The following is a 27,517-nucleotide window of genomic DNA, read 5'->3' as shown; positions in this document are numbered from 1 at the left end:
TTAAAAATTTAACACGTAAAATCCTATGTTGCGCGTTAAAAAAAACGCACTGTATATGGAAGCCTAATAAAAACAGTCATTGTGCTTTCGCATCACTGCTCATGAAAAGGACCATAATTCCATTTTATTTAAGAACAAAATCTTTATTATACAGAATGTCCCTGATTCTATGTGGCGACCAATATACAGGTTGTTTGTGAAAATTTTGTTGTTTGCCACCATCGAATACTGTAAAGTTGTATCTTATAAGTTTATTTTAAAATGTTTAATTTGAATAGAAATATTAAAGTGAAGATCTTAATGATTTGGCTAACCAAACGTGGTATTCCAAAATCTTATCTTTGCTTTTTTTTCTGGGACATTGGAATAAATTTTGACTAAAATCAAATTTTAAAACTGTACCAAAATTCAAACAAAATTGGTAGACAAAAGCATAAACGTTATTACACCAATATTCGCATGAAAACTAATTTGAGTTCGTAGCAATAGCAGTGTTGTCAGATTTATATAGCGGAATGTCATTGCTATGCTTCTGGCAACCTTATTTTTAAAAGTCTTATTATTCTCAAATAGTTTTGAAAAACCTCTGACAATTTTGAAAACATCTTGGAATGTTTTTAAGAAAGTTGTTTGGCAATCTTTGAAAGGTTTCTAGTGGTATTTAGAAACTTCTTTCAATTTTAAAGAAGTTCTAAATGCTATTTAGAGGTCTCTGGCAATTTAAAAAAAAATATTAGTAAAGGTTTAGGACACTTGTAAAGGCTTCTGTCTATTTTTGAGAGGATTTCAGTAGTATTTAGTTCTAACGCAACCTTGCCAAGTTTTTCGGCGTTATCCTCATTTTGTTTGAATTTTGACGTAAGATGCATACTTTCTGTGATGACAACAAAACAATCTTCTAGTTTTTCTAAAGAACTAGTATAATATAGCTGTCACATAAAATCTGAGACACTCATAACCAATATTAGATATATAGGGTGTTCCATAAAGTAGCGCTAGAGGACGTCAAAACAAATATTTTTTACCTTATACTCATTTGTCTGAGCTACAGAATGTTCAAATTTCAGGAACCAAAATAGTATTGCAAGGGAAAAAAAACATTAAAACGTAAGCGTCCCTGAAATTTTAATGCCCTTGGAATTTTGTAGGCACTGTAATGTATCCACACAAAGTCTCCAATACGTAGGAATAAATTGTCTTACACTTTTTATCTTAAATTTCAACACAAGCTCAGAAACGAAACAATTGTGGACAATGAGTAAAACATGTCGTCTCTATCGCATCTCTGAAAGTTTGTTGGCGTATTTATGGGACACCCTGTGTAAAGTCTAGTGCTTCAAACTGATTGCTATTATATCTTGGATAATGACAAGTCTTTCATAATATTCATGTAAGTTTGTATAGGGTTTGACGACTTTTTAGCAAAATAACACTAACCTTCATTAACACAATCCAAGTTCGTTTTTATTCCCCGAAATTTTCACATTGTTTGAAATGTATTATTTTTCCAATGAATGTTCTTAGAGATATTTTGCCTACTTTAGAGAGTTTCTAGGTCGTTTTGGATCGATACATTTTCCAATACTGCATTAATAGTTTAGATTGTAGATGTTTCCTATAGTTGGAATCTCAAGTTCGGTTTCGGCCTAGTACGATCTAATCAATCTCGCGTAATATGTTATTAAGTTTTTAAATTTATAATTTTAACTTAATTATATAGAAATATACATACACAATTTGGATGACATTGAACTACTTTACATAATTGGAAACCACAACAATTTCAAGATCAGAGTAGACATAAACTTCTATAATTTACTTGAAAAGTTTTGTTTATTGTTCCTTTGTTGGATCCTAAGTCGAACTCTAGATATATGAGGAATGTCAAGCACATGTTACATGTTAGTAAATTTGATATATTTTCAAAAAAATTGGTAATTCTAATTGGTAATGTGACATACTTTGTGGGCAAATAGATTTTAGGTGTCTACAAAAAGTGTTTGCTATCTCAAATGTATTATATTACCTATTTTTTACTTTTAGTTTTTTCTGCAAAATTTTTCAATTTTATTGTAGATTTGGTCAAGTTTTTGGATTTTGACAACTGTGACTGATATTCGGATATTTCAAAATTGGATTAACTACGTTTTGTTACGTTTACCACAAAAATTATTGCCGAAAATCATGTATGGTGAAGGTTGCCCTAGAAACAGCTTGAATGAATTTTATGGTTTTGACAAAGTTTTCTCTTTCGTATCGGGCAGGTTTTTAGGAAAATAACCATAAAGTGCATGAAAGCTGTTTCTTTAGGGCAACAAGTCTGAATGCAAGATTTTTTAAAATTTTACATGCACCAAACGTATTTTGTGCACTATATCCTGATTAAAAATATACTGTCAATTCTATAATATAAGCTCTTTTAGTTTTAATTGACAGATTTAATTAAATGTGCCGCCAATTTGTTACACAGTAGCTATGATTTGAACAATATGATCATCAGAAGGATGCAATTTTCACTTAAGAGTGCAATTGTCGCGGTAATCAAGTGGAAATTGCATTGTTGATTTTCGAACAAACTTCAATAAAACCGAAATTTTTTCACATGAAATACTAAATATCTCCAAATCGAATTCAGTTGTTGGGTATATAATATCATACTTGAAATATCTCTGAAATTCAACGTAGAATCCAAAAAGGAAACGATATACAGAGTACTACATTTAAAATAACGTATTACTTGGTAGTTACATTTTGCAAACTCTATTCTTTACTGTGGTTCCATATCTGGTCCATAGTGTATATTATATGGTGTATGTTACATGAGGACATATTCCTTAATTTATATTATGTAATTGGTTTAAATATTGGTTTACGGCTGGCCGAACTTGAGAAGCTAACTCTAGTAGTGATAATATATGGGGTGTCCAAAAGGTCTAAATATTAATAATTTATTGATTTATTTAAAGCTGTATATGAAGAAAATCAAACAAAAATATAATGACGTAACAATGCTATCGATAGGTTATGAGGTAACTGTTTTAAAAGTGACAAATAAAGAAGCAAACTTCATACGTAAAAACTTTGAATGTCATATTAATAAAATAGGATAGGAATACAAATTAGGACACTCAAAAACTGTGACATATTCTTAGGGGCACTTTCAATTTATCGTGTTTTTACTGGACACCCTGTATAAATTACGCCCTCAAGCAACGGGATTTCAAAAGTATTTCCACTGTTTTCTCTTGTTAACATTTATTTTCCACTAATTATTGACAACCTTCTTTACTAATAAAACACCCAGTGAATTATAAATATTTTCAGTTTAGTAAAAAATGTACAATACGAACACTTTTTTTACTCTACTAGTTTGGGGGATTTCACAACAGTCTCGTTTCATTACAGTATTATAGTACAAGTATGGAAAAATCAAAATTAAACATACGAATTCAATTGTAAGAAGAGAGACGAAAATTTACAACAACATTGCTTCGCAATGGTTCTCTCTCTACTTACCATTGAATTCGTATGGACATATGTGAATTTATCCATCTTGTCTATGCGCTTTTAGCGCTCTAGGATTTCAACTTGATATCTCATAAGGTGATGAATTAGCATCTCATTTCACAATACCTTGTGTATAATCTGATCATTCTCAACCGATAGGCCACCCCGTATACCATATAATTTTTATTTTTGATTTGCGTATTTGCATTTTTTAATTTTACGCCGTGTTACCACACTGCCATCGCATCTCGTCTAGTGTATTTTTATGTATATCAACATAGCTGAACAGATATTATACCAGGTGTCCAAGAGAACCCTGGACATAGGAGATTAACATGGGAAATCAGTTTTTATTTTTTTCGCGCCTGTACGGTTTATTTAATGGAAAAACGCTTTAGATAAAAGTTGTAGGGCACATTTTTGGCTATCAACGTAATTTTGATCATTAAGACGCAAAACGGCTCTAAAATTCGGAAATTTAAAATTTTGCGCCAATCGGTCGTTAAGGAAAATTCTCCTGCCGCAGTGCTACCAACCTTTCAAAATCATAATGACTGGCGGTCCGTCATTCTATAATCAAAACATTCAAAACTAGTTTATTTAGTAATAATTTTGAGTTACTACCCTCATAATGCAAAGAAAATAAAACGAAAACGTGATAAAGATACTTTATCAGTAGCCATAGCCCAAAAATCTGGTACGTTGCATTTATAACCTCATTCAATGTCTATACCTAACTTGTTTACTTTGTAGCTAAGTTCTTTTAGAAATGATTTAAAGTGATGAAAACAGTGGACAACAAAGTCCTGCAGATCTTTGAACAGGTACAACCAGACAACCACAAAGAGGCCAAATACTTCCTTCAAAAGTGATATGATTTAACTTCAATGTGCTTAACTTCATGGACTATCATCAGTGAGGGTCTTCATCAGTCTTGTAACTAAAACTTAAAGAGATTCAGTGTTGATATCTGACTTAAATCTCAAAATTTGATCTGACTGTGAAGTGTGAGAATCTTAATCATACTGGCTATAAAACCTTTGAGAAACCCCTTCTAGGAACAGAATATAGACACACAGTCAAATTATCAGTAGGGCGGCAAAAGTTTTTGTATATTTGTTGGTATAATCGAAAAACCAACTTTTCAATTGATCTATCTACATGAGCTGTCCTATTCTAATGTCATAATTTTAGAAAGAAGCATACCTTGTTAAGTAGACTTATCAGCTAGCTGTCATTCTATACAAGGGGACAGCAAACCTACGGTTACAGCAATTTAAAAACGTACAGTTTTTTAGGATAAAACATTGCAAAAAACCATCATAGAGTTTTTAAGGATAAAACATTTCAGAAACCCAAATTTCTGTAAAAATATAGAGTTTAAAAGTGAAATAATCTGTAAAAGATAAAACTATTAGCTGCAAGGTTGTCTTATTGCCGAGAAAAATATAACTGGCACATCTTAAAATTTAAATACTAGCAGTTAGTTTTCTTCTAAAACTAAAAATAAAACTTGTATGGGGGTGGTCTAAATTCAATCAATAACCCTGTACATTTTTTTTAACAAACCTATAATAGGACAGCTCATATACAAAAACTTTTGCCACCCTACTGATAATTTGACGGTGTAAATATATATTCTGTTCCTAAAAAGGATTTCTCAGAGGTTTTATAGCCAATATGATTAAGATTCTTCACACTTCACAGTCAGATCAAATTATGAGTCTTAAGTCAGATATCAAACACTGAATCTCTTTAAGTTTCAGTTACAAGACTGATAAAGAGCCTCACTGATGATAGTCCATAAAGTTAAATCACATCACTTTTGAAGGAAGTATTTGGCCTCTTTGTGGTTGTCTGGTTGTCCCTGAACAGTAAAGCAAATTATCTTCAAAGACCTGCCGGGCTTTGTTGTCCACTGTTTTCATCACTTTAAATCGTTTGAAGTGTTATGAAGAGGCTTGAAGATAGGAGATTCAGTCGTCCTCATTAAATATTTGCAAGCAAAACCAGTGTTTTCTTAAAGAACTTAACTACAAAGTACATAAGTTATGTAAGGACATTGAATGAGGTTATAAATGTTTTCGTTTAATTTTTTTTGCATTATGAGGGTAGTAACTCAAAATTATCACTAAATAAACTTGTTTTGATTAGCAGGTAAATTTTTATTAAGGACCGCTTGTCGCAAAGTTTTAAAATTCCGAATTTTAGAGCCGTTTTGCGGCTGAATGGTCAAACCTACAATACTGAAAAAATTAGATGTTGATAGCCGAAAATGTGCTCTACAATTTTTATCTAAAGAGTTTTTCCATTAAATGAACCGTACTGTACAGGCGCAAAATAAATAAAAATTGATATCCCATTTAATCTCCTATGTCCAGGGTTCTCCTGGACAGGCTGTATAGCTTTTTTTATAGTTAAATTTTTGAAGTTAGAATTTTTATTGTATACTCGAATTCATTTTAGATACAGTATTGGTTTTTGCAACTCTGTAGATATTGTTAAGTTTTGTGATTTTTCAGACAGTAAACTATCAACCAAAGCAGTCAAGTCTCTATTACTACCTTTTAAACTGTAAAAGTTACAAGTTCGGTTATATTATAAAAAATAGTCAAAGTTGATAAGTTAAGTTCTTGAGACGTTGTTGCCAAATCTGGTTTATTGTCTGTGGTATTGGAAGGAAAAAACAATACAACAAATTTGGTACCTTGTCTTGTTAATAAACTGAAAACTAAACGTTGCGAAAAAAGTTTTTTTATATTTATATGTAAACACATCTCTATTTCGCAAAATAGCACAAGTATGTACTATAATTTCACTCTCAATAGAAATTTGGACTCTTCAAATAACCAATTATTTAAGATCAAACTGAAAGGTACCACAACTTTATAATGGAGAATAAGTCAAGTTTGAATAGTAAATTTGTACAATTTGTCTTACTTGACTTTGAAGGGCGTTACTATTTGCATTTTGCGGCGATGTCAATTTAACAGTTAACTACACGACACACTTACATACACACACACGTTAACTTCTGATAGAAGTAAGGAAAAGTCACTAAATCCAACATTTTTGTTTTTGGACTGAAATTTATATTTTTTATGTTTGAAGGGAATTTTTTCCTATTTTTTGATATCTAGGATTGCTTTATCATGTTGGGAATTCCTTTGATTTAGCTTTAAAAATTTAACATTTTTTTGAAGAAGTCTAAATCCGAGTCAAACGTCTGATAGAGTTCCACACGAAAAACTGATGAAGAAAAAATATTGATCTTTAATAGAAGTACAGCGTGGTGTTCGGCAAGAGTTTATTTTGTCTTCTCTCTTTTCAATGTTTACAGTGTCACAATCTTTGGGAAAACTCTTGTAGAAGGAAACGAGGGAATAAGAGTGAATGGTCAGCAATTTAACAATTCTAGATATGCCGACGATATGGGATGACAGACAGCATTGAAGATTTGGAGAATCTGCTGCAAACAATAAAATCTCTTTAGTAAACGTAATATTATGGACTCAATATGAGTTTTTGTGTGAAGAAAACAAGGTATATGGTTATCATAAAAACAAAGTAAAAGTAAATATTTAGGCACTGAATAAAACTGCTGAGCAGTTACAAGAAATAAATGATATGATGATGAAGCACCAAAACAACAAACAAACAAACTGGTTGCGTGTTGCGTTTGAAAGGTGGTGCTATCGTAGCATGTTGCAGATGTAGCGGGTCGACGGAGTTACAAATGTCGAATTGCTGCGTAGAAGAACAAAGAAAAGACAGGATTTATAAAACGTTAAAGAAAAAAAAACTCGAATATTTTGCACACATTATTAGAGGTTCAAAATATCAATTGCTGCAAAGTATTATGGAGGGAAAAATGTAAGACGTAATGATAGAACTTTATCATTGAGAAACCTCAGAGAATGGTTTTCAATGGTTATGTTGAAAGCCAACCTCCGTTAGGAGACGGTACAAGAAAAAGAAGAAGAATCCCATTCTAAATCTTTAAATGTTCGAAGTTTTCCACTCTTTCGATCCTTTCCATGGAACTACCAGATTTACGACAAAACAGTCTAGATGATAATATCAAGCCTTTCTAAGAAGAAGGTTCTAACCATCCTGCAAATTTCAACTTGTTTCAAATAAACTGTCTTAATACTATTTCGAACTTGACGCTCTCTAGCAGCCAAACAACGATTTCATGCTTACTTTTAGAAACATCCGAATGTTGACCATTATTTGTCTTCAGTGCCTATTTGACGTTTGTTGTCAAATACTCGTCTTATTAGGGGTTCAAAAATTTTTGGCATATTAAAAAAGAACAAACTTGGGTAGTGGTTCTGTGATTTTTTCATCAGTAGCGTCAAAACACTTAAACAAAACATAAAACATTTAAAATAGTGCAACACTCCCAATATGTTACTTTTCCAAGGAACTAGGAAGAATTATACAGTGCGTTTTTTTTAACGCGCAACATAGGATTTCACGTGTTAAATTTTTAAGCCCATGTTAGACCATGTTACTTTGGAACTACAAGTATAAAACTTGACGGGTGGTTATTTCGTACCCTGAAGCTTTAGTAAGTTTACCAATTCGGCCTAAAAAGTGTCAAAAAGCTTGCAAAAAATCATATTTTTTCGAATAGGTTTTATCGTTTCATACTCCCTGTATGCATTGTTGTTCTTTGTTGTTTTTGATACTGGCACGGCAGGTAGCAGGTAAAATTTGGTGTAGAAAGTAAAACAGGGTGATCATTTTTATATCAAGAAAGTTAAGAACAAAAGAAGTATTTTTATAAGTGAATTGTTCAAAGTGACCTCCGTTTGAAGCCAAACAGTATTCCAAACAATCATAAAATGCCCTTTTGACGTTCAAAAGATGTCGGATCGTGGTGCAGTCAAAATATGTCACTTTACCTGCTACCTGCCCTGCCAGTATCGAAAACAAGGAACAACAATGCATACAGGGAGTATGAAACGATAAAATCTTTTCGAAAAAAAGTGATTTTTTCTAATTTTGGCATATAAAGTGACACTTTTCAAAACTGATTAGAGTGACAAAACGTTTTACTTTATGTAACTAGTTACATAAAGTATCACTAATATCACATATGTAACTAGTTACATATGTAACAGTGTAACAGTGTACATATGTAACTAGTTATGAAAGGTTCATTTCATCACTCCCTGTTTTTATGCATTTCCGTAGAAACATATGGGCGACATCCATCATAACATGTCGTTGTCACTGTTTATACGAGGTGCTAGGAAAGTGAATATTTGTGTTAAATCACTTTAAAAGATGGTTTTTACCGCTTTTTGGTCAAAATTAAAAAAAATTATGTATGCAACACGTTTCGAAAATGTCTTATTGTGTAACTCATTCAAATTGTAGGACCTCGCTGCGCTCGCCCTACAAACATTCATTCGTTACACAAAATCGATCTTTTCGTAACTGGTTACATAAATAGCTATTTTTCCAGTTTTTAATCACTTTTTAGACCAAATTGGTAGACTTACTTAAGCTTCAGGGTACTAAAGACATACCCGTCAAGTTATAGACTTGCAGTTCCAAAATAAAATGGTCTAACATGGGCTTAAAAATTTAACACGTAAAATCCTATGTTGCGCGTTAAAAAAAACGCACTGTATGGCCAAAATCACTGATTATTCAAGTTAAAAGGTTTTTATACACATTTTTGATGACTTGATGACAAATCAAGATTATAAGGGCTTTTATAAGGTTTTTTTGATTGCAACATTGGTTAGTTCGATGAAAAACTTGCGCAGTGGTTCCATTTTGTTTCAAAATCTCGGTAAGAAAGAGTAAAAATAAAATAATATACAGGGTGTTTCAGAATACGTATTATAAATTATATAAATATAGGACATGTAAGAAAAGCAATGATGAGTAGAACATGTTCCTTAGTCAAATGTCGTTGGAGTTGTAGTTTTTGAGATGCAAGATTTTTATATGTAGTAAACGTCTGAACCAAATTACTGCATATTTTGTCCAATTGAAGTACATTTTGCACGGTTTCTAAATTATCTGACAATATAACAACACAAATAGCTAACTTTAGAAATAAAGGAATATGTCAATTTGGCATTGACCAAAGTTAAGGTCATCCAATTTGTTTTTAATAGTTACTTAATTGTCCATCTGTAGTTTGCCCTTATCAGCGACAACTTTGTAGTTCGTAGTGATGTTGTTTTTTTCGCAGAACTTTAACACCCTGTATCTCGAAAACTAAGGCTTTGACGATATTTGTCTATAGAACATTTTCTGCTAAATTTTACATTTTCTACATGACCTACAAGATGTAGTACGTACTCTGAAACAGCCCGTATATTTGTTATTTAATATTTTTACTAGACTGCAAGATTTGCAGACATTTTGTCTTCAAATATCACTTTGTCGAAGTTTTTAAGAGCAAAGAGGCTCTCTATGGTTTTGGTAGAAAATCACGTTACCTATAATTTTTTCTTTAAGGTTTGGCCAAAGATTTTTTTTAAACGAAGAATACTACAAAAGTAAGGCAAAGTGCCCGATACACAATAATAAATGCGTATTCAAAAACTATGCAGTTAGTGTTAAAATCTCAAAAACTAAAAATACTATTTTATTGTAAGATAATTATAAGTTGCGTTTGTTGTGTTTTAGCTTTAGCAAGTATAAAAATTACGAGACACAAGAAACATTTTTTCTAAGAGAAACTTTTTTTACAACTCTTAGTTTTTGGTGTTGTTTATATTCCCAAATGTTTGTCTGATTTTATTTAGCCGAACTTGTCACTTTTACGTTTTATTAAAGCGCGTATTCAAAATAACAAGCTGCAAACTTGATTCGTTCGTTTTGATATAGACGAGATGTCAATATATCAAGCGAACACAATCAAATACAACTTTTTTTCTGAATACTCGCTTTAATACAGCAATAGTGGCTAATAACACCTAGGCCACTCTGTATATACTCAAAACTAAACATTTCAGGTAATGAGGAGAATGTGTTATCCTATGAGCCTGTACAGCAAATGCAGATCAAATATACCAGACCTGTAATCATTTTGGGTCCTCTAAAGGACAGAATTAACGACGATCTGATTTCCGAGTTTCCTGACAAATTTGGTAGTTGTGTACCACGTAAGTGTCCGTCATATTTTTTTAAATAAAATAAATAAATTAGATGTTTTCCAGATACGACAAGGCCAAAGCGCGAATACGAAGTTGACGGAAGAGATTACCATTTCGTGGCTTCCAGGGAGCAAATGGAGAAAGATATACAGAACCATCTGTTTATTGAAGCTGGACAATATAATGATAACCTTTACGGCACTTCTGTGTCATCTGTGAGGGAAGTGGCCGAAAAAGTGAGTAACAGTATTTTTTTATGTAATTTTCTTATAACGAAAGTTAACATTGGTCGGTTGACACAAGCCCTTGATTTTGTTGTAGCTTTGTTTAACAGAAAAAATGGTATTACGTTTTTTTTGTCAGAAAACTAAAAATAATTAAAATAGGAGAAATATGGCAACATCTGTTTCGTCTACGGTTTCTTCAAATGCGTTTTTGATCGGTGTTTTACAGAGCCGGAGCAAAAGCACGTGACTTACATAAAGCAAGCAATTTTATTGTCACATGATGCTTTGAATGCTCTTAAAGGTTTATTAGAAAGATTATTGTATGCCACTAACGTAATTAGGTACAAACCTAACTTGTTTTCGAAAAACGTTTTTGTATGATTCGTAAATTTGTAAGTTAAGAATAATCATAATTATTAAAAGGTTTCAAGTTTTGTGTGCAAATCATTTAATGGTTCCTCGTAGCGAATAGCGGTGTCGAATTGAAATTGAAATCATAAAGGTCAAAAGTTTAGGTAGTTGGCGGCTTGTACAACATTTGATTAGTTATTGGCGAATTGACGGTGTAGTGGGCATAGCCAATCATAATTTTAATAGATTTCAATTTTGAATCGACTTTTTAAAATGTTTAAATGGTCATTAAATGCGAAACCATACAATACTTTCTGACTCTAAATTAAACCTAGAACCAAATATAAAGGATAAAGTATTAAATTCCCATCATGGGAGAAGACCCCATTATTTATGGTAGATATGACTAAAAAATTATTACGTTTCATCAAATTCTCCAAGATTTTTCACAAAATGACAATTAATGTCTACGGCATAAACATTTTACGTGTTTAGTAAATTGTTTCTACAACTAAACTGCTCGCCACGTCAACCGGGACAGTGATCTTTTTGGGTCATTTTTAAAACCTCGCCATTTTGAAACGAATCCACAGATTTTAATGCGGTTTGGACTGTCATTGGGTTTGGTTTATTGGCTTTTTACTGATGTAGAAAACTTTTGCTTTAATGCACTCTAACTGCCTTATACAGGGTGTGAAAGAAGTGCGTGCAAAAAAGTGAAATTTTCAAGTATTCCCCAATTGACCGATTTTTTTTTTTTGGTTTTGTTTTAACATAAGGAAATGTTATTTAGGACAATATCTCGGGAAGTTTTTGGGCGTTTTTCAATTAACGTCCCATGTCTCAAGAAATATTGATTTATCCGAAAAAGACGACATTACAGTGCTCAAGCTCGAATTAAGTTATGGCAGCAGCTTTTTATGTGTCATTTTAGTTGGGTGTAATTCCAATATTATCTGTTAGATAATTTTTAAAGCAACCCCATGATCAATAAGACCATACAGGGTGGCTAAAGACAATCAAAGTGGGACAAGAACTTGTGCAAAAAAAGAAAAGTATTAAATTACAGTCACTTTACTCATAAATATTTTAAACCTTTCTCTCACATAGTAACTTGTTGTCTAAGGTATTACCTGGGGACGTTTTTGAGCGTTTCTTAATTAACGGCGTTTTGTATCTATAATTCAAATGCCGTTGTATGTTCAACATTATCTGTTACATAATTTGAGTACTTTTCAGGGCAAGCCCCATATTTGGTAAGACCTTACAGGTTGTCCAGCGACAATGAGTGAAACTTGAAATTGTTTTGCATAAGTTGTACTTCCACTTTGACTGTATCTAAACACCCTGTATGGTTCTATTCGTCAAGGCAGTTGACTTAAAATGTCAGTTCAAAGCTACTGCCTTAATTCGAGATTGAGCACTGCTATGTCGCATTTTTTGGATAAATCGAGTCACAGGATGTTAATTGGGGAACGGCCAAAAACGTCCCGAGATATTGACCTAAACAACACATCCTTATGTTAAAACAAGCCCAAAAAAATTATTGATCAATTGGGGACTAATTGAAAAATTAACTTTTTTGCACCCGCTTCTTTTCTATTCTGTCTAGTACAGTGGCGGTGCATTTAAGTTAGAGTTTTTTCCATCAAACAAAAGCCAATAAATTAAGCTCAATGATAGTCCAAACCGCATCAAAATCTGTCGTTTGGTTTAGATATGGTAAGGTTTTAAAAATGACCCAAAAAAATCATTGTCTCGGTTGAAGTGGCGCGCAGTTTATTATAAAATGATTATGAATGGAATGTTAAAATTATCGTTATTATTTTTTTTTAAACTGGTTTTATTGGCTCCACCAACTAGGATATTTCTCCAGCTTGATACGTAAGCGGCTCAGAAAGTCGGGCTTGTGTCCCAGAGCCCCAAACAGCTACAAAAAGTCTAAAAAATCGCTTAAGGGCTTGATCCGAGAAAAGATATAGTCATTCCTCGTGGAAAATATAACCCTCACTGTCACATCCACACGGTCTCTTCATAGAGTTTCACCCTTTCCGTCTCGTGGAAGTGCACCGTACAGGAAAAGTCCCCCTAAACTTTTAGGAATCGACTTTTCCACTCGGGGGTCCCACCGTCCCAACTCGATTATCGTTATTAACTTTTTTTAGCTTATTTGAATTTATCATATTTTGGTGACTAATTTGTTGTTTTAGGGAAAACACTGTATCTTAGACGTGAGCGGAAATGCTATTAAACGACTACAGGTGGCCCAGTTGTATCCTATCGCTGTGTTTATTAAACCGAAATCTGTGGAATCAATCATGTAAGTAGGATTCAAGTTAGCAGAGAGTTGAACTCAAATTGTGAATAATCTGTAGGGAAATGAACAAGAGAATGACGGAAGAACAGGCCAAAAAAACGTACGAGAGGGCTTTGAAAACTGAACAAGAATTTGGCGAGTACTTTACTGGTAAGTTTATATTATATCTTTAGTTTTTAATACAACTACATTAATCGAAAATAGTTTAAGTACTCTTTGAAGAAAACTTAAGGGGATACCATATTTTTAAATAAGACAATTTGTTCTTCGTTATATAGGTGGTTAAGATTAGTGTCTTTAATGTAGTATAGTAAAGCTGTACTGTGGCCATGTATACTACGATTCAAATTTGTTTCGTGACTTACATACAGGGTGTAAACAAACTGCTCTAAGTTATAATTTTTATTTAGTTCAAGGCCCGTTTTGCAATAAAAGAGTGTTTTTTTATTTTATTAGTGGCACTATTCCATACAGCCATGTTATAGGACATTTTTACTGAACAAAACGGTACGCCACTAATTTTTCATAAAATGCACATCAGTTCTGAATTCCTCATTTAATTTAGGTAGAAGGAGGTTTGTTGCTATTTTTGGTTACAGGGCAGCATTGTGTTTTCGAGTAAAAACTAAAAGTCATGATAATGTCGGTACTCTCTGTTCAGCGACTTCTGACTCTTGCGTCACAATCACCAGCAAAAAACGTATGTCCGTGATTAAATGTGATATTGATTAATTGTCAAAATGATTATAATTTTAGGTTACAATTTAAAGCAAGGGCTACAATAAATTATATGTTAAGTTGGTGTTGTACTTACAGCAATAGCCTAAATCTGGAATTTTGATTGGTGTAAAATACAAAACTACTTACCACCCGTTTTCTATTAGGAGATATTCTTGGTGTAAGGCTATTCTTGATATAAATTTTATTCCCCAGATAACAGTATAAAAAAATGCGTGTTATCTACTTATGTCAAATGTTTTATCTGTAGAATAGGGCTATACAAGGTGTTACAAGTTCGATGCATTAGCATTGCTATCTCAGAAACTATAGTTGATAGAGCTTTAGTTAAATGGAGGCAAAGTTGCGCATTTTATTGATAAATAATTTGTTAAAAAACCTTTATTACATCAACATCCGACAAAAAGCGAAAAAGTAGTAAAATATATAGTTTTAGTTTTCAGCTCCGACGTTTCGTTTTTTAGATACCATCATCAACTTCATTTTTTCAAATACGGACCTAAACTTTTTTTTTTTCGTTTTTTAGTAGCTACAGGCATTCCGAAATTAATGATGTGTCACACTTGTCAAAAAATATACCTAGTGTATTACGTACTTGGTACTTTAGGTTTTTTAAATAAATTAAGCAATTAAAATTGATATGTTGTCATAATGCGTAAATAATTTAGTTTGATATAATTTAATAATTAGGTTCATAGCTCCTTCGAAAAAGAAAGAGAGTTTCTTGTGGTACTTTTCATATCATTTTCATTTGAAATTTTATTAAAAAAAATTTGTTTGGCTAACTATTATTTATTTTTCAGGTATAGTCACATGTTTGAATTAGAGGTTGGTTGAGTTTTGATGAAACCACTTAAACTTTATTTTTAGTGTTAAAAAGAGCAAAACCTAATTATTAAACCATATAAAACTAAATTGTCACATAATTAGTTTCGGAAGGTCTGTAGCTAATTAAAAACAAAATAAAAAGTCCAGGTCCGTATTTAAAAATTCGAAGTTGATTATGGTATCTAAAAAACGAAACGTCGAGGCTGAAAACTAAAACTATTTTCTTGAAGAGCATAAAAAAGTGCGTCCAAAAGGTGCCATTGATTTTCCAAAATAATTAATAATAAAGTGGTAAAAAAATAAAATAGAAATTTGACTATTTGAAAATGTTTTAATTTTTTTCAATCAACTTATTTAGCAATAAAATGCGCAACTTTGCCGCAATTTAACTAAAGTTCTATCAACTATAGTTTCTGAGATAGCAATGCTAATGCTTCGAATTTGTAACACCCTGTATTATAGCCATTCCTTAAGGAAAAACAATTTGATGCTAAGCTATATTGTAAATTTTTGTTCTAATTATATGCTCGTGGGTATTAGATAGGGATCTTCCCCTGGATTGCACAATGGCTTCGCTTGTTTTTTTTTAAACGTTTCATCTTTTTGCACACCATTCAAGCTGATCTTTTCGACGGTAGATTTAGAAATGCATAAAGCATCTGAAAAACTTACATTGTAGACCGTGTTTAGCGGTAATAATGTTTTTCCACCTAATTTCTCCTGGAAATAGTCTATAAGTTGTGAAATAACAATTTGTTCCTTTTTACTATATCGGAAAGGCATTTTGAACACTATTTGAGACGACTCGCGTTATTTAGTCACAAAACTGATAAAAACGTCAGAATAACCTGACATTAATTATTGAACCGTCAAACTGACAATAGCTGGTAGTATGATGTTATAATATAGGTATACACATATTTTTTGTCGATCTTTATCTAATGAAATGAGATAAAGGATGTGACGCAAGAGTCAGAAGTCACTGAACAAAGAGTACCTGGAACTCACTCATAAAATATTATACCTGTTCATTATTCGATAAAATATTAAGTATTTTATATTTTATTTAAAAGTGAATTGCACGGCAGTCTTTATTTCTTACGATTTAAGTATATTATTAATCCATTAGTTTTTTTACTACAAAAATATTATAATATAATTTTTTTATTCAAACTTCCGGATTTACTGTGTTTTGACAGGAAGACCCCATTTCCCGGCTAGATAGGAAAAAACTCGTATACAGGTCTAGAGCTCGATTTTTGAAAAAATATTAATGGCAGAAAAACAACTTTTTTTGTTTAAGAAATTATCGAAGTGGCACTTTTTCAACGTGATTCCAGCGGCGTGATTAATTTTTTGCTGATACCTTTCGTTTTTTCAATAAGTGACATATCTTTCTTATTTTAAATAGAACTCATAATCGAATATAACTTAAAAAATTCTATTTTTAAACATTTACTACGATGTCTATACTCATTCCTATAAATAACTGAAATATGAAGTTAACTTGCAATGAGTAACAGATGGAAATGACCCAAATACGAATTACTTTTTCAGTGTTATTGCCCACATTAAAGTAACTAACGACTAAAGAACTAATTTTTAAATTAACGGTAGAAAATAAAGAAAAAAAATTGAACCTTTGACACAAAAGTTAAAAACGCAGTAATTTTAAACATTCAAGTGTTATAGAAACAAGAAATAAATAAACTTCACTTTTGACAGCTGATTTCAAAACCTGGGTCAAAGCCAATGTGAATAAAAACAAAAAAGTGTAATATCTCAGAAATTTTTAAGATCCATACTCTTATTGTAATAAACTGAATAAAATGGACTTTTTTTTAAAGTTATAGCCAACTGTCTTCTCAACTTAAAATAATAAAGTTAGATAAATTTTTGCGAAAACGGTAGACATTAGCAAAAAACCAAGCTGAATGAATGTTTTTGTTTCACTTTGATATTTTAATAAACAATCATGACACCCTGTATGTATGTCTGTAACAAAGTCCGTTAAATTGGGTAAGAATTGCAATTTTAGAAGAGCAATTCAAAACCGTTTTTCGTTGTTTGTAAGAGTTTATGGGTCACTAGATATTTTGCATAAACCAAATTTTGCCGATTTCTTTTATTCCATCGGAACTTTATTTAAAAACTAGGAAAAGCGATTATAAATTAGGTTGGCAATAGTAATGGAATGTTATTGGCCAGTTGGCGGTATGATTTAAATAGCAGAAATCATAAGAAACAGATAATTAAACTGTTTTTTTTTTATTTCCTTGTTCAATTTGGAGAAAGAAGTATCTCTTGTAAAATTTTGATTTGAAACATTGTTTACGAGATAACCGAGTTATTACAATTTACAAAATTGGATAGTTTATTTTATGAAATTGGGCTGTAAAAAGTGGTTGGTCCTTCACAAACTAAGTTGACATGCATGTTGTCATTTTTGCCATCTCCGCGGCGTAGGTTGACAATCATCAAAAAGTTCGGTTAACGTGCATCCGTTCCATTGTCGTAAGTTCTGCAGCCATGATATTCTTCTCCTTCCTAAACGTTTTTTGTCTTGGATTTTCCCCTGTGTTATCAATTGCAAATGATATAACTCTACCCCCGTATAACGTGTCCCAGGTATTGCAGCTTTCTAGCTTTGATGGTTTCCACAAACTCCAGCTCTTTGCTCACTCTCTTCATAACTTCCTTGTTTGTCACGTGTTCCGTCGATGATATTTTTAGTATTCCTCTATGCACCCACTTCAAGGATTCAAGCTTCTTTACAGTTTAGGGTCCAGGCGGCCATTCTAAGGAAAATATAGCTAAGTTCAGAAATAGTAGTGTTTCTAATCAGTGCGCAAAGTTAGACAAACGATGCACAGAGGTGTTCGGATAAGCAGCAGCAGCATAGTAAGCAGACATTTTGTTTTTAATTTTTATAATAATAATAAAGATATTGTAGACATTAAAAACAACAACTTATATGTATAACGATTCATTGTTATTAACAGCATTAATACTAAATGTGCAATCGGTCACATTTTTTAAATTCATTGCATATTGAGCAAATTCAGGTAGAGATTTCGTAGTACATATCATTTCCTGGTTTATCAGTATTCCAAACTTCTCATCTATCAGTAAAGCTCCCTTTCTGTTTGTGATACTTAGTATACTATTACATTATTCTTCAAATAGGTTTTCTAAATCAAAGGAACCATACAATTCATCCCTCCGTCCAGAGGCCCTTGTGTACCCTATCGACCTCACCTGAGAGCATTATGAAAAATAACTCCCTAGGGCATTATTTCTTAGATAATTGACCTTAATAGGTGTAATTATTGATGAAATAATAGCCTGTCGGACATTAACAACTTTATGTTTCTCCTATACATTATGAATAAATAATACCTTGGAAACGGTGTAGGTTATAGTGTTCATAACGCCTTGAAACCTTTTTCAATTATGTCTGTTTATTTAATTATTTTGATGTTGCTGCTTATTTATATTTTATCATCTCACGTTCAAGTATACACTTATACCACAAACAACCAAATTAATACAACAAAACTAACTAAACTTTATTTCCAAAATAAAAATTACAACTTTCAAAAGTTCCGGAAAATAACGCAGAACCAACCAGAATGGTCCGAAACTCTAGTAATCACTTTGTTCTGAGTCTCGCATATGTTTGAAATCGATTCTTCTAGTGTTTTCTCATATTGATATAATTTTATCGAGGAATTTTCTTTTGCATTTTCGTGCGAAGACACCGAACTAGCTATCATTTGAGCAACCTTGTTTTTTGAAGAAATATTTTCTTAAATCAATATATCCCTCTGCAACCGTCGAACTTTTACGTCGTTTTTTACGATATGTAAGAAAGAATCTTCGCTCTTTTATTCCTTTAGGTCTTAGTGCTGCATATCTTCTTATCATACTTAGAACACCTATGTTTTCCTCGTCGACAATAGTAAAACTTTTTGAAGTAAATGTTTTAGTCTCTGGCACTTTTACAAATATAACCACCCCTTTATATTCAATATGGTAACCAACCAAACCCATTACCAGTATTACCCTATGTAGCAGATTAATGTCATCAGGATTTGGAATTTTTGGAAATTTGGATTTTTTCGGAACATATCCATTTGACTTTACCTTCAAAAATCATATCAGACGTTGAAATTGAGAAATGTCTATATTTTCATGAACGATCAGCGTAATTCTAAGAATTGAGTCCATAGTGAGTTAGGAGTATATTTTTCTGACTGAAATAAAAAGAAAGAATAATTAAATGTATGTATTGAAATAGTATTTAAATACTATTTTCAACTTACCAGCTCCTGGATATACGCCATTAAAACAGTTTCATTAATATTACCAATGGCATTTTTTGGCTTCCAGGCAATAAAAATTTGGTATTCCCATCATCATAGGAAGCTCTTGACTTTATTCGTAATAAGCTTCATTCGCTTTCGCTGCATTTTCTTTTATGCTTTCTGGAATTTCGTCCATTTTTTGCGATTGTCACTGACTGACAGGAATATCAAAGTCGCGTCACTCAGGTAAAAAAAATTACTAAACAACATACCGGTAAAGGTATACCTTACTTTTTCAATGCTAGAAACAGTAAATAACAGCTGAATTAGATGAAACATAAAACATTGTAGGCACCACAGGCATTAAGGAGAGTATAATGTTCTCTCTAACGCCCTTGGTGCATAAATAGCCTTAAAACGACTCTGATGCAACAAACTTTAGGATGATAAACACATTTGACTGAGACACAGAGCGGGTGGTTTTTGAAATAACCTGTTCATTTATGATGTCTGCTGTGTTATCATTCCGCCGACTAGCCGATTACTATTGCCAACCTAATTCATAATCGCTCCTTCTAGTTTTTAACTAGAATATAGGTCAGAAGAAATCTGGTATAAAACAGATTTTAAATGTTTGGTAAATTTTTAGCTGTGGTTCAAGGCGACACACCGGAGGACGTCTACGCCCAAGTGAAGGAAATCATTAATGAACAATCGGGCCCCACAATCTGGATCCCGGCCAAGGAGAAACTGTGACCTCAGGCCCCAATTTGGATATTCCCGTCGAGGGTTCGCTAATACTTTACGTTTTATATTTATAATTTTAACAGAAATCACGACAGTTATGACAATTCAATTTCGAATTCTAACATCACCTTTTACAATAATTCTAATAATATATACAAAAGAAAAAGTAAGGAACACTCTGTAGAAACATATTATTATGTATCGTTCAAATGAAAACGAATCGTTATTTAGTAGTTGTTAAGGGTTAGTGGCTAGGCAATTAAACTATTTTGTTTCGAATTATCACCGCTTGATATCAGCGCAATACAATCTAATTAAAGTTGAGTATTGTTACATGTATATCTTTAGTTTTGTTCAATATCAGTGCGAAATGATCACCCTAAGGTTACCCTAAAGTAATCACACAATATATTTGAATCTCGTTTTTCTTTTTGTTTATAATTAATTTAATTAGTTCAGACAAATCAACCTTCTTTATTTATTTCTTTTCCTTAACAGAGAACTCACGCAAACGCTAAAATAAAGAGCTATAGCAACTTTGATTCTCTACCAAAATTCAAGAGAGACACTATCCTTATAAGGGCACCAGAAAGATTTGCAAGAGAAAGTTTGACGACAAGACAAAATTAATGAAATTCAAAAAATTATTAATTTTAAGTTTTTTATTTTTTTCTTTGGCATAATCAGCTAAATGAAAACGTTTTAAGTAATGTAATTTTCTGCCATAATAATGGATTATGCCTTTAAAAGGAGTTGTTTGCTAAGCAAAGTTTGTTGGGGGAAATGTGTGCTCAAACTTCAAAAAAAAACATTTAGAAAAAATATTATGCTCAATTATGGAGGCGATGAGATGATGACCGAACTATTACACCCTTACAGTATGACTATGTCCACTAAAGAAGTACCCCAGAATGTGGAAATCTAACATTGCATTCCCGATCTACGAGAAAAGCAAGACCAATGAAGCTGCTCATCAAAATAATAACCCAACATTTTTTGAGTACAATCAACATCAACGAAGAACAACCTTCTTCAGGCAGAATATATTAACAATCGATGCTATGTTCAGATCATCGACAAGTCCATGTATACAGGGTAATTCAAATTTGAACCTCACAATTGGGATCTCGGAAACTATAAGAGATACGAGAAAGTTTAAATTGGGGCAAAGTTGCTCAATTTAAAGTTAAACCAAATACCGTTTTAAAAATTACGATTTTCCAAGTACTTCCGAAGATATCCGAAAAAAACTGAAAATTTGATTTTTTGTTTTTATTTCCTTCTAACCTTATTTGCAGCTATATCCCAAAACCGAAAAAACATTACTTCATTGCCACTTTTTATCAGCTATACGATGACGGTTGCATATTTGCTGCCCGACTTTTCGTCTGTTGGCAGTCATCATCAACTTTCTTTTTTGTTATGGACGCCATATTGGATTTTTACACTACCAAATACAGCATTTCATTTTGAAGTCAGTGATGTATGACAACAACTTATGATTTGCTTTATAAATGACAAATTAATTTAATAAAAATTAATTTTGCCTTAGCTGGCTTTGAATACCGTCAAAAATGCCCTAATTTTAAAGTCGATGATAAAATGGCACCAGTTACAGCAAAACGGACCCCAGATTCATGTTCTTCATGCCAAAATTAGTTAAAAATGGCCCCTTGACACGTCTAAATCCAATATGGCGCCGATCAGTGTAGTAGGCCAAGAAAACCCTTCACTTGAAGAAAATGTCGGTGCATTTTTTAAAAAATGAATTGATTATTTGAAACATTCCGTAGACATATCATATGATCGTAGGTAGCTAATGAATGGAGCTATTACGTGACGTTGAGCGCGCACTGTTAAGTTGCCCCGTTTGGTCGCTAGAGGGCGTCAAATTTGATTACCTTTATGGACATTTTGCTAAATCTCTCGAAAACGGTTTGAGTGAGCAGTGTGAAATTTTTACTATGTATGCCCCTCAAAGAGACGCTTTTTTAATTAAATATAAAAATTTTCCGTACAACACACCGATTGACCCTAAAAAATAAAAAATAAATAGAATTTTGACGTTTTTATAGGGGGTATTTTTTATGGGTACCATGTCTTGAAAACTGCCAAAATAATTGCCATAATTTCAAGGTCGGTGACAAAACGGCGGCAGTTACAGCAAAACGGACACCGGATTCATGTTCTTCATGCCAAAATTGGTAAAAATGGCCACCTTGACAGGTTTAATTCCAATATGGCGGCGGTCAGAATAGTATCCTAGGAAGAAGCTTCATTTGTGCTAAAATTTGGTGTTTCTTAAAACAACAAGGTTAATCTAAATTACACTTAACGATTAAGAAAAAACAAAACTTAAAAAAACTGAAGTTTTCAAAATGATGACCTCTCACTTGGAAACATAAAAGTAAGTACGTTGATTTGGTTTCAAAGTGCTCGTATTAAATTTCTAATAAATCTTAAAATAAAAATAATGTGTAAAAGTGGTTAATAAAGTTTTTCATTTGAATACAAATTTAATTGAAAGTAATGCAGTCTAAATGATAGCGTTTGACAGATCCTGTCAAGTCATGTTCATAAAACTTCTCATAAATTCAAAGTCAACTTATTGAGGTAAAATTAGTTTTTATTGAATTATTTCGTCATTTATGAAACAAATCATAAGTTGTCATACATGACTAAAATCAGAATTAAACGTACTATTTTGACGTTTAAAATTTTTAATATGTCGCTCATATTGAGTCACATTTAGGTACAGGACGACGCGAGAGCTAGCACTAGCACAATTATATAATTTCTCAGCTTCTAATAACCTCGTTATCTCTCAAGATTTGCTCTCCCTTTTCACGGAACATCTTTCCAAATTCACAGAATGGTTTGCAAAATACTTTACTGAAGAAAATGTCGAAAAATTTGCCAAGATCCTTTTCATACACAATATCCACCAGAATTCACTTCACTAGAAGAAGAGAGTCTTATTGAACTCTCTTGTGACAACAGCCTTAAAACACAATTCGCTACTTCTGAATTGGTGGAGTTTTGAGTAACCATTAAAAATGAATATCCAACTCTTTCTTCAAGGATTTTAATCCCCTTTGCAACATCCTATTTATGTGAACCCGGATTTTCAGCTGTAGCTGTAATAAAGAACAAATATCCTTCAAAGATCAACGTGGAGCAAGAAATGGGAGTGGCAGTGTCAAACCTTATTCCTCGCTTTGAGAAAATCTGTGGAGATCACCAAGTTCATTCATCACATTGATTTTTTTTTCTTTAATTATAATGTATTCTTGTGTTCAATAATAAACCTATTCGAGCGTTAGGTTAGAGTTGTGTGTTTTGTAACTTTCTTGTACCCGACTATATAGACATATTGCGAGTGAGGGCGCCCTGACAAAATACCAAACCTGTAAGTGCGCCGCAAACTGGAAAAGTTTGGGAACCCCTGGTATAGCTGATAAAAAGTGGCAATGAAAATGTTTTTTCGGTTTTAGGATATCTCTTCAAATAAGGTTAAAAATAAATAAAAACAAAAAATAAAAATTTGTTTTTTTCGGATATCTTCAGAAGTACTAGGAAAATCGAAATTTTTAAAACGGTATTTGGTTTAACTTTAAATTGAGCAACTTTGCCAGAATTTAAACTTTCTCGTATCTCTTATACTTTCCGAGATCCCAATAATGAGGGTCGAATTTGAATTACCCTGTATATACATAAAAAAGGGCTCGGTTAGGATGAAGCTGTGAGTGACACGCCTTGTCAACTAACTAACTCACAAATTGCTACCAGCCCTTCAGTCCTAAAAACTCTTATTGCCGTTTGCATCGTTCGCCTAAACAATGTTTAAAACCTAATTACTGATTTGGTCTATTATATTTGCATGTCACTGACTAACTAAAGCCCAGTTGTACAATCACAGTTCAAAGAGTGGTTCAGTTGAACTTCAACTGGTAGTTGAACTTTTCCATAAGAAATGCATTGCTGTCAAAGTGCCATTTCTGACATAAACCAGGTTCAAAGGTTGAACCACTATTGTACAACTGGGTCTAAGTGTTTAATCAACGTTTAAACTAACGGTGCAATCGAGCATTAATATAACTCCGTCTTAGAAGTTTCTGCAGGTTCTGATTTTATTGTCATATCTGTTGTGGCACCAACATAAATAAAGCGGGATCCGTAGTATGATGTTGATATTTAGACTGCTGTTTACTGCAGCTGCTGGAGCAGGTCGCAATGGGTTTCCGAGTGTTGATTGAAGAGCAAAGCTGTGTAACTTGTGTTTCAAGTCTTAAAATGTAATCATTTTTGAATGGTGCTGTGGGAGTGGAAAGCTTCCGTTAAAAAGCTGAGCGTCGATAATTCAAAAATTTAGCTGTACTTGTGTTCCTGCCAGTACTTTTATTTTACGCAGTAATTGATGAGATAGTTTGCGGTCACCTAAATCAAGTTCAGTGAGTTTGTTCAATTTTCTGCCATCAGACTCTTCAAATTTCAATTGTAATCTACGCATACCAGTGTATGGATGTGCTGTTTGTGGTTGGAAAAGAAAATCTGGTATTAACTCAGCTACTTCACTGTCTCGTGTGGCAGAATGGGGTTAAAGTTGGTTTTCTCAAGTATCATGTTGGCATTTGAAAACTGATCCTCAACTTGCATCTGTCAGATTTTAATGTTTTTCCGCGATTCAGATGGAATTTTTACTCACCCTATTTACGTAAGTCTGGTTGAGTGGTGCTTGAGGCAAACATTTTTCAGCAGGAGGTTGCTGGTTTGCTGGGAGGGTAAAACTACAGTTGACTCATGTTTGCTTCAGGTAAATCCTTGGAAGTAATCGTGATTTACACGTACTTTAGTCACAAGTTGTAGTTACAGAACCACGTACTATTTGTTGATCTCTCGTGATCACGTCAGGGTCACCATGTGAGATATGTCACAAAAACAGCAGTAATCAGAAAGTTTGTTACTGAATAATTTTAAATTATTTATTAAGGTGATAGGTAAACGATGGAAATATTGCTTAAATAATGCCAAATTCACCGATAAATTTTATTCTCAACAAAAAACTTGTATTAACTAGGCGCCAAGTCGCAAAATACCTGCAAATATCTTAGTTTCTTTTAGCTAAAGTACTTTTTTAGTTTAGCTTGATAATTTATTTGGTTTGATTAAATTACTTTCTAGTTAAGGAAATTTGTATATCACATTCATAATACATTTGATACCAAGCACGAATATAGATAGCTTCAATTAAATGTTGTTGCTATGCAGGAGGTTGCATTGCGAGACCGTCCATAGAAGAAACAATTCTATATTTTGGGAATATTTTGTTCTCGATAATGTCCTCAGTGAGGAGTGGAAAACTTTTGTCAGTTATTCCTTCTAAACTATAAAAAAATAATACAAATAATATGTACCCACTTAATAACTTTCAGAAATTTGGAATCTTGGAATCCAAGCTTATTAAATGTGAAATACGATGTGACTTTATCAAAGTTGCACATCAGAATTATCTATGTCTAATAAAGGTAGTTAAATACGTATAGTAAGTACAGATACAAAAACGACACTTAGCTAACATGGGTGTGCATCTTCAAAATCTTCATTGTAAGTTTTACCTTTATTATAGTTGGTCTTGCAATTCCCTAGTTCACAAAATCTCTAAATTATAGTATAATTAAATATTATGCTTACCATCGAACACCGAAATATATTCGCCCAAGCCCCACTCGACTAAATTACTTTTATAAAGAGTGGGTTGGGTATGGTTTGGCTATTTTAAATAATACTCTGATGTGTCGTTGACGTTGGAACGTGCACGCTGCACCAGATAGATATGCAACGAAAAGCCTTGACTTGGTCAGGAACTACCCAAATATCAAAAAATGAACAAAAAGTCTTTAAAATGTATTAATGGTTTACGTTTACCTAATTTTTTCTATCGCTGACAATAAGGCGCACACTCTTAACAGCTTAACTGTTCTAGTTCACTGTCGCATTTAGTACTTTAGTTACCCTCGAGAGTAAAGGAATAGCAGTTGGCATCTTTCTAGATATAGAAGGTGCCTTTCAATGCACTCTCCTCATCACTCACGGCGGCGGCCAAGGCGAGGGGAGCAGAACCCAACGTTTATAGATGGATGGAGGCTCTGCTAACACAAAGGACTGTCACGTCCGAGCTGCAGGGAGAGATAGTCGGCTTCCGTCCAGTGAGGGGTTGCCCGCAAGGAGGGGTTTTATCTCCCTTGCTGTGGTGTATCTTGGTGGACAGTCTGCTGGCCACCCTTGCTCTTTGGAACGTCGAGGTCCAGGCTTATGCTGACGATCTAGCCGTACTCATTAAAGGACTCCGGGACGACGACTATTCTCCCACCGTTCAGGAGGTCCTCAATGTGAGAAGGAGTGCCTTAGGGTAAATCCGCTCAAAACAGTAATTATACCCTTTACCAAAAGGAGGAAGTTGGAGTTTCTTAAACCGCCCTCCCTCTCTGGTAAGACAATACCATATGCGGCGCAGGTGAAATATCTGGGAGTCATTCTAGATAAAACACTCACCTGGAACCCTCATGTGGACAGACTAGTCAGTAGAGCTACAATCCTGCTTTGGAGATGTAAAAGCATCTGCGGGAAATCCTCGGGTCTAGGGCCCCAGCAGCTATATTGGCTTTACACCAGCACAATTATACCTGTGCTGACCTACGTGGCCTTAGTCTGGTAGCCGTAGCGAAGAAACTGTCTTCCATCCAAAGACAGGCATGCCTTTTAATCACGGAGGCGTTCAAGACAACGCCCACGTCTGCGTTAGAGTACCTCCTTAACTTACCCCCCCTTCAGCTCCCGCTGAAGAGAGAAGCGAGGACGGCCTGCTACCGGCTCTTTCATATTATCCGTGTCCTGGCCACATACATGGAGCCTCGTGGGCCACGGAAATTCTAAATCACGAGTCCCTTGCTATGCCCTCCGATGTTCGGTCGGGCACGACTGCCACCGATTTCTGTTACAGGACCCTCGTCCCGTCGAGAGTGGCCTGGGCAGAATGGGCTGATGACCTACTTCGAGCAGATATCTGCTGGTTTACCGACGGCTCAAAGACCTCAAAAGGGACTGGAGCCGGGGCTTTCTGTGCCAAGGCGGGGATCTCTGAGGGACTGGGACAAACACCGACGGTCCTGCAGGCTGAACTCTACGCCATCGAGATCTGCTCTAGGGAGATGATGAAAAAAAAAACCCCTGGCGGAAATCGGTAAAAATCTTCACAGACAGTGAGGCCGCTGTTCTGGCCCTCTCCTCAGGTCGCTTTATGTCAAAGGCGGTCCTGGGCTGTCATAAAGTCCTTAACACTCTTGGAAAATCCAACAGCGTTACCCTGAT

The 27,517-nt window shown here is 33.7% G+C and overlaps 1 protein-coding gene, 2 long non-coding RNA genes and 1 pseudogene across 12 annotated transcripts in view; 1 reads left to right on the top strand and 3 right to left on the bottom strand.

The window, feature by feature from the left end:
• The window catches only part of dlg1 (MAGUK family member discs large 1), a 269,680-nt gene extending 249,105 nt beyond the window's left edge, over positions 1–20,575 (top strand). For all 10 annotated transcript variants that reach the window (XM_081981489.1, XM_081981488.1, XM_081981486.1 and 7 more), the window contains 5 exons: positions 10,494–10,643; positions 10,698–10,870; positions 13,423–13,532; positions 13,588–13,679; positions 20,052–20,575. In XM_081981489.1, the coding sequence (XP_081837615.1) occupies positions 10,494–10,643; positions 10,698–10,870; positions 13,423–13,532; positions 13,588–13,679; positions 20,052–20,158 (632 nt within the window). In that variant the 3' untranslated portion in view covers positions 20,159–20,575. The remainder of the gene's footprint in view (positions 1–10,493; positions 10,644–10,697; positions 10,871–13,422; positions 13,533–13,587; positions 13,680–20,051) is intronic.
• The window catches only part of LOC145730334 (uncharacterized), a 318,043-nt gene that overhangs the window by 276,183 nt on the left and 14,343 nt on the right, over positions 1–27,517 (bottom strand). The window lies entirely within an intron of this gene.
• LOC145730333 (uncharacterized) lies at positions 15,581–15,946 on the bottom strand. The gene is made up of 2 exons (XR_014178589.1): positions 15,806–15,946; positions 15,581–15,754 (listed from the first exon to the last, which is right to left on the bottom strand). It is a non-coding gene; the product is annotated as an uncharacterized LOC145730333 (long non-coding RNA).
• Positions 18,861–19,598, bottom strand: LOC145730410 (uncharacterized; annotated as a pseudogene).

The sequence above is a fragment of the Ips typographus genome, linkage group LG6, assembly GCF_016097725.1.
Source record: "Ips typographus isolate SLU linkage group LG6, UJ_Ityp_2.0, whole genome shotgun sequence".
Lineage (NCBI taxonomy): Eukaryota > Metazoa > Arthropoda > Insecta > Coleoptera > Curculionidae > Ips > Ips typographus.
Note: the sequence above shows the minus strand (reverse complement) of the source record. Positions and strands in the feature narration are given on the sequence as shown.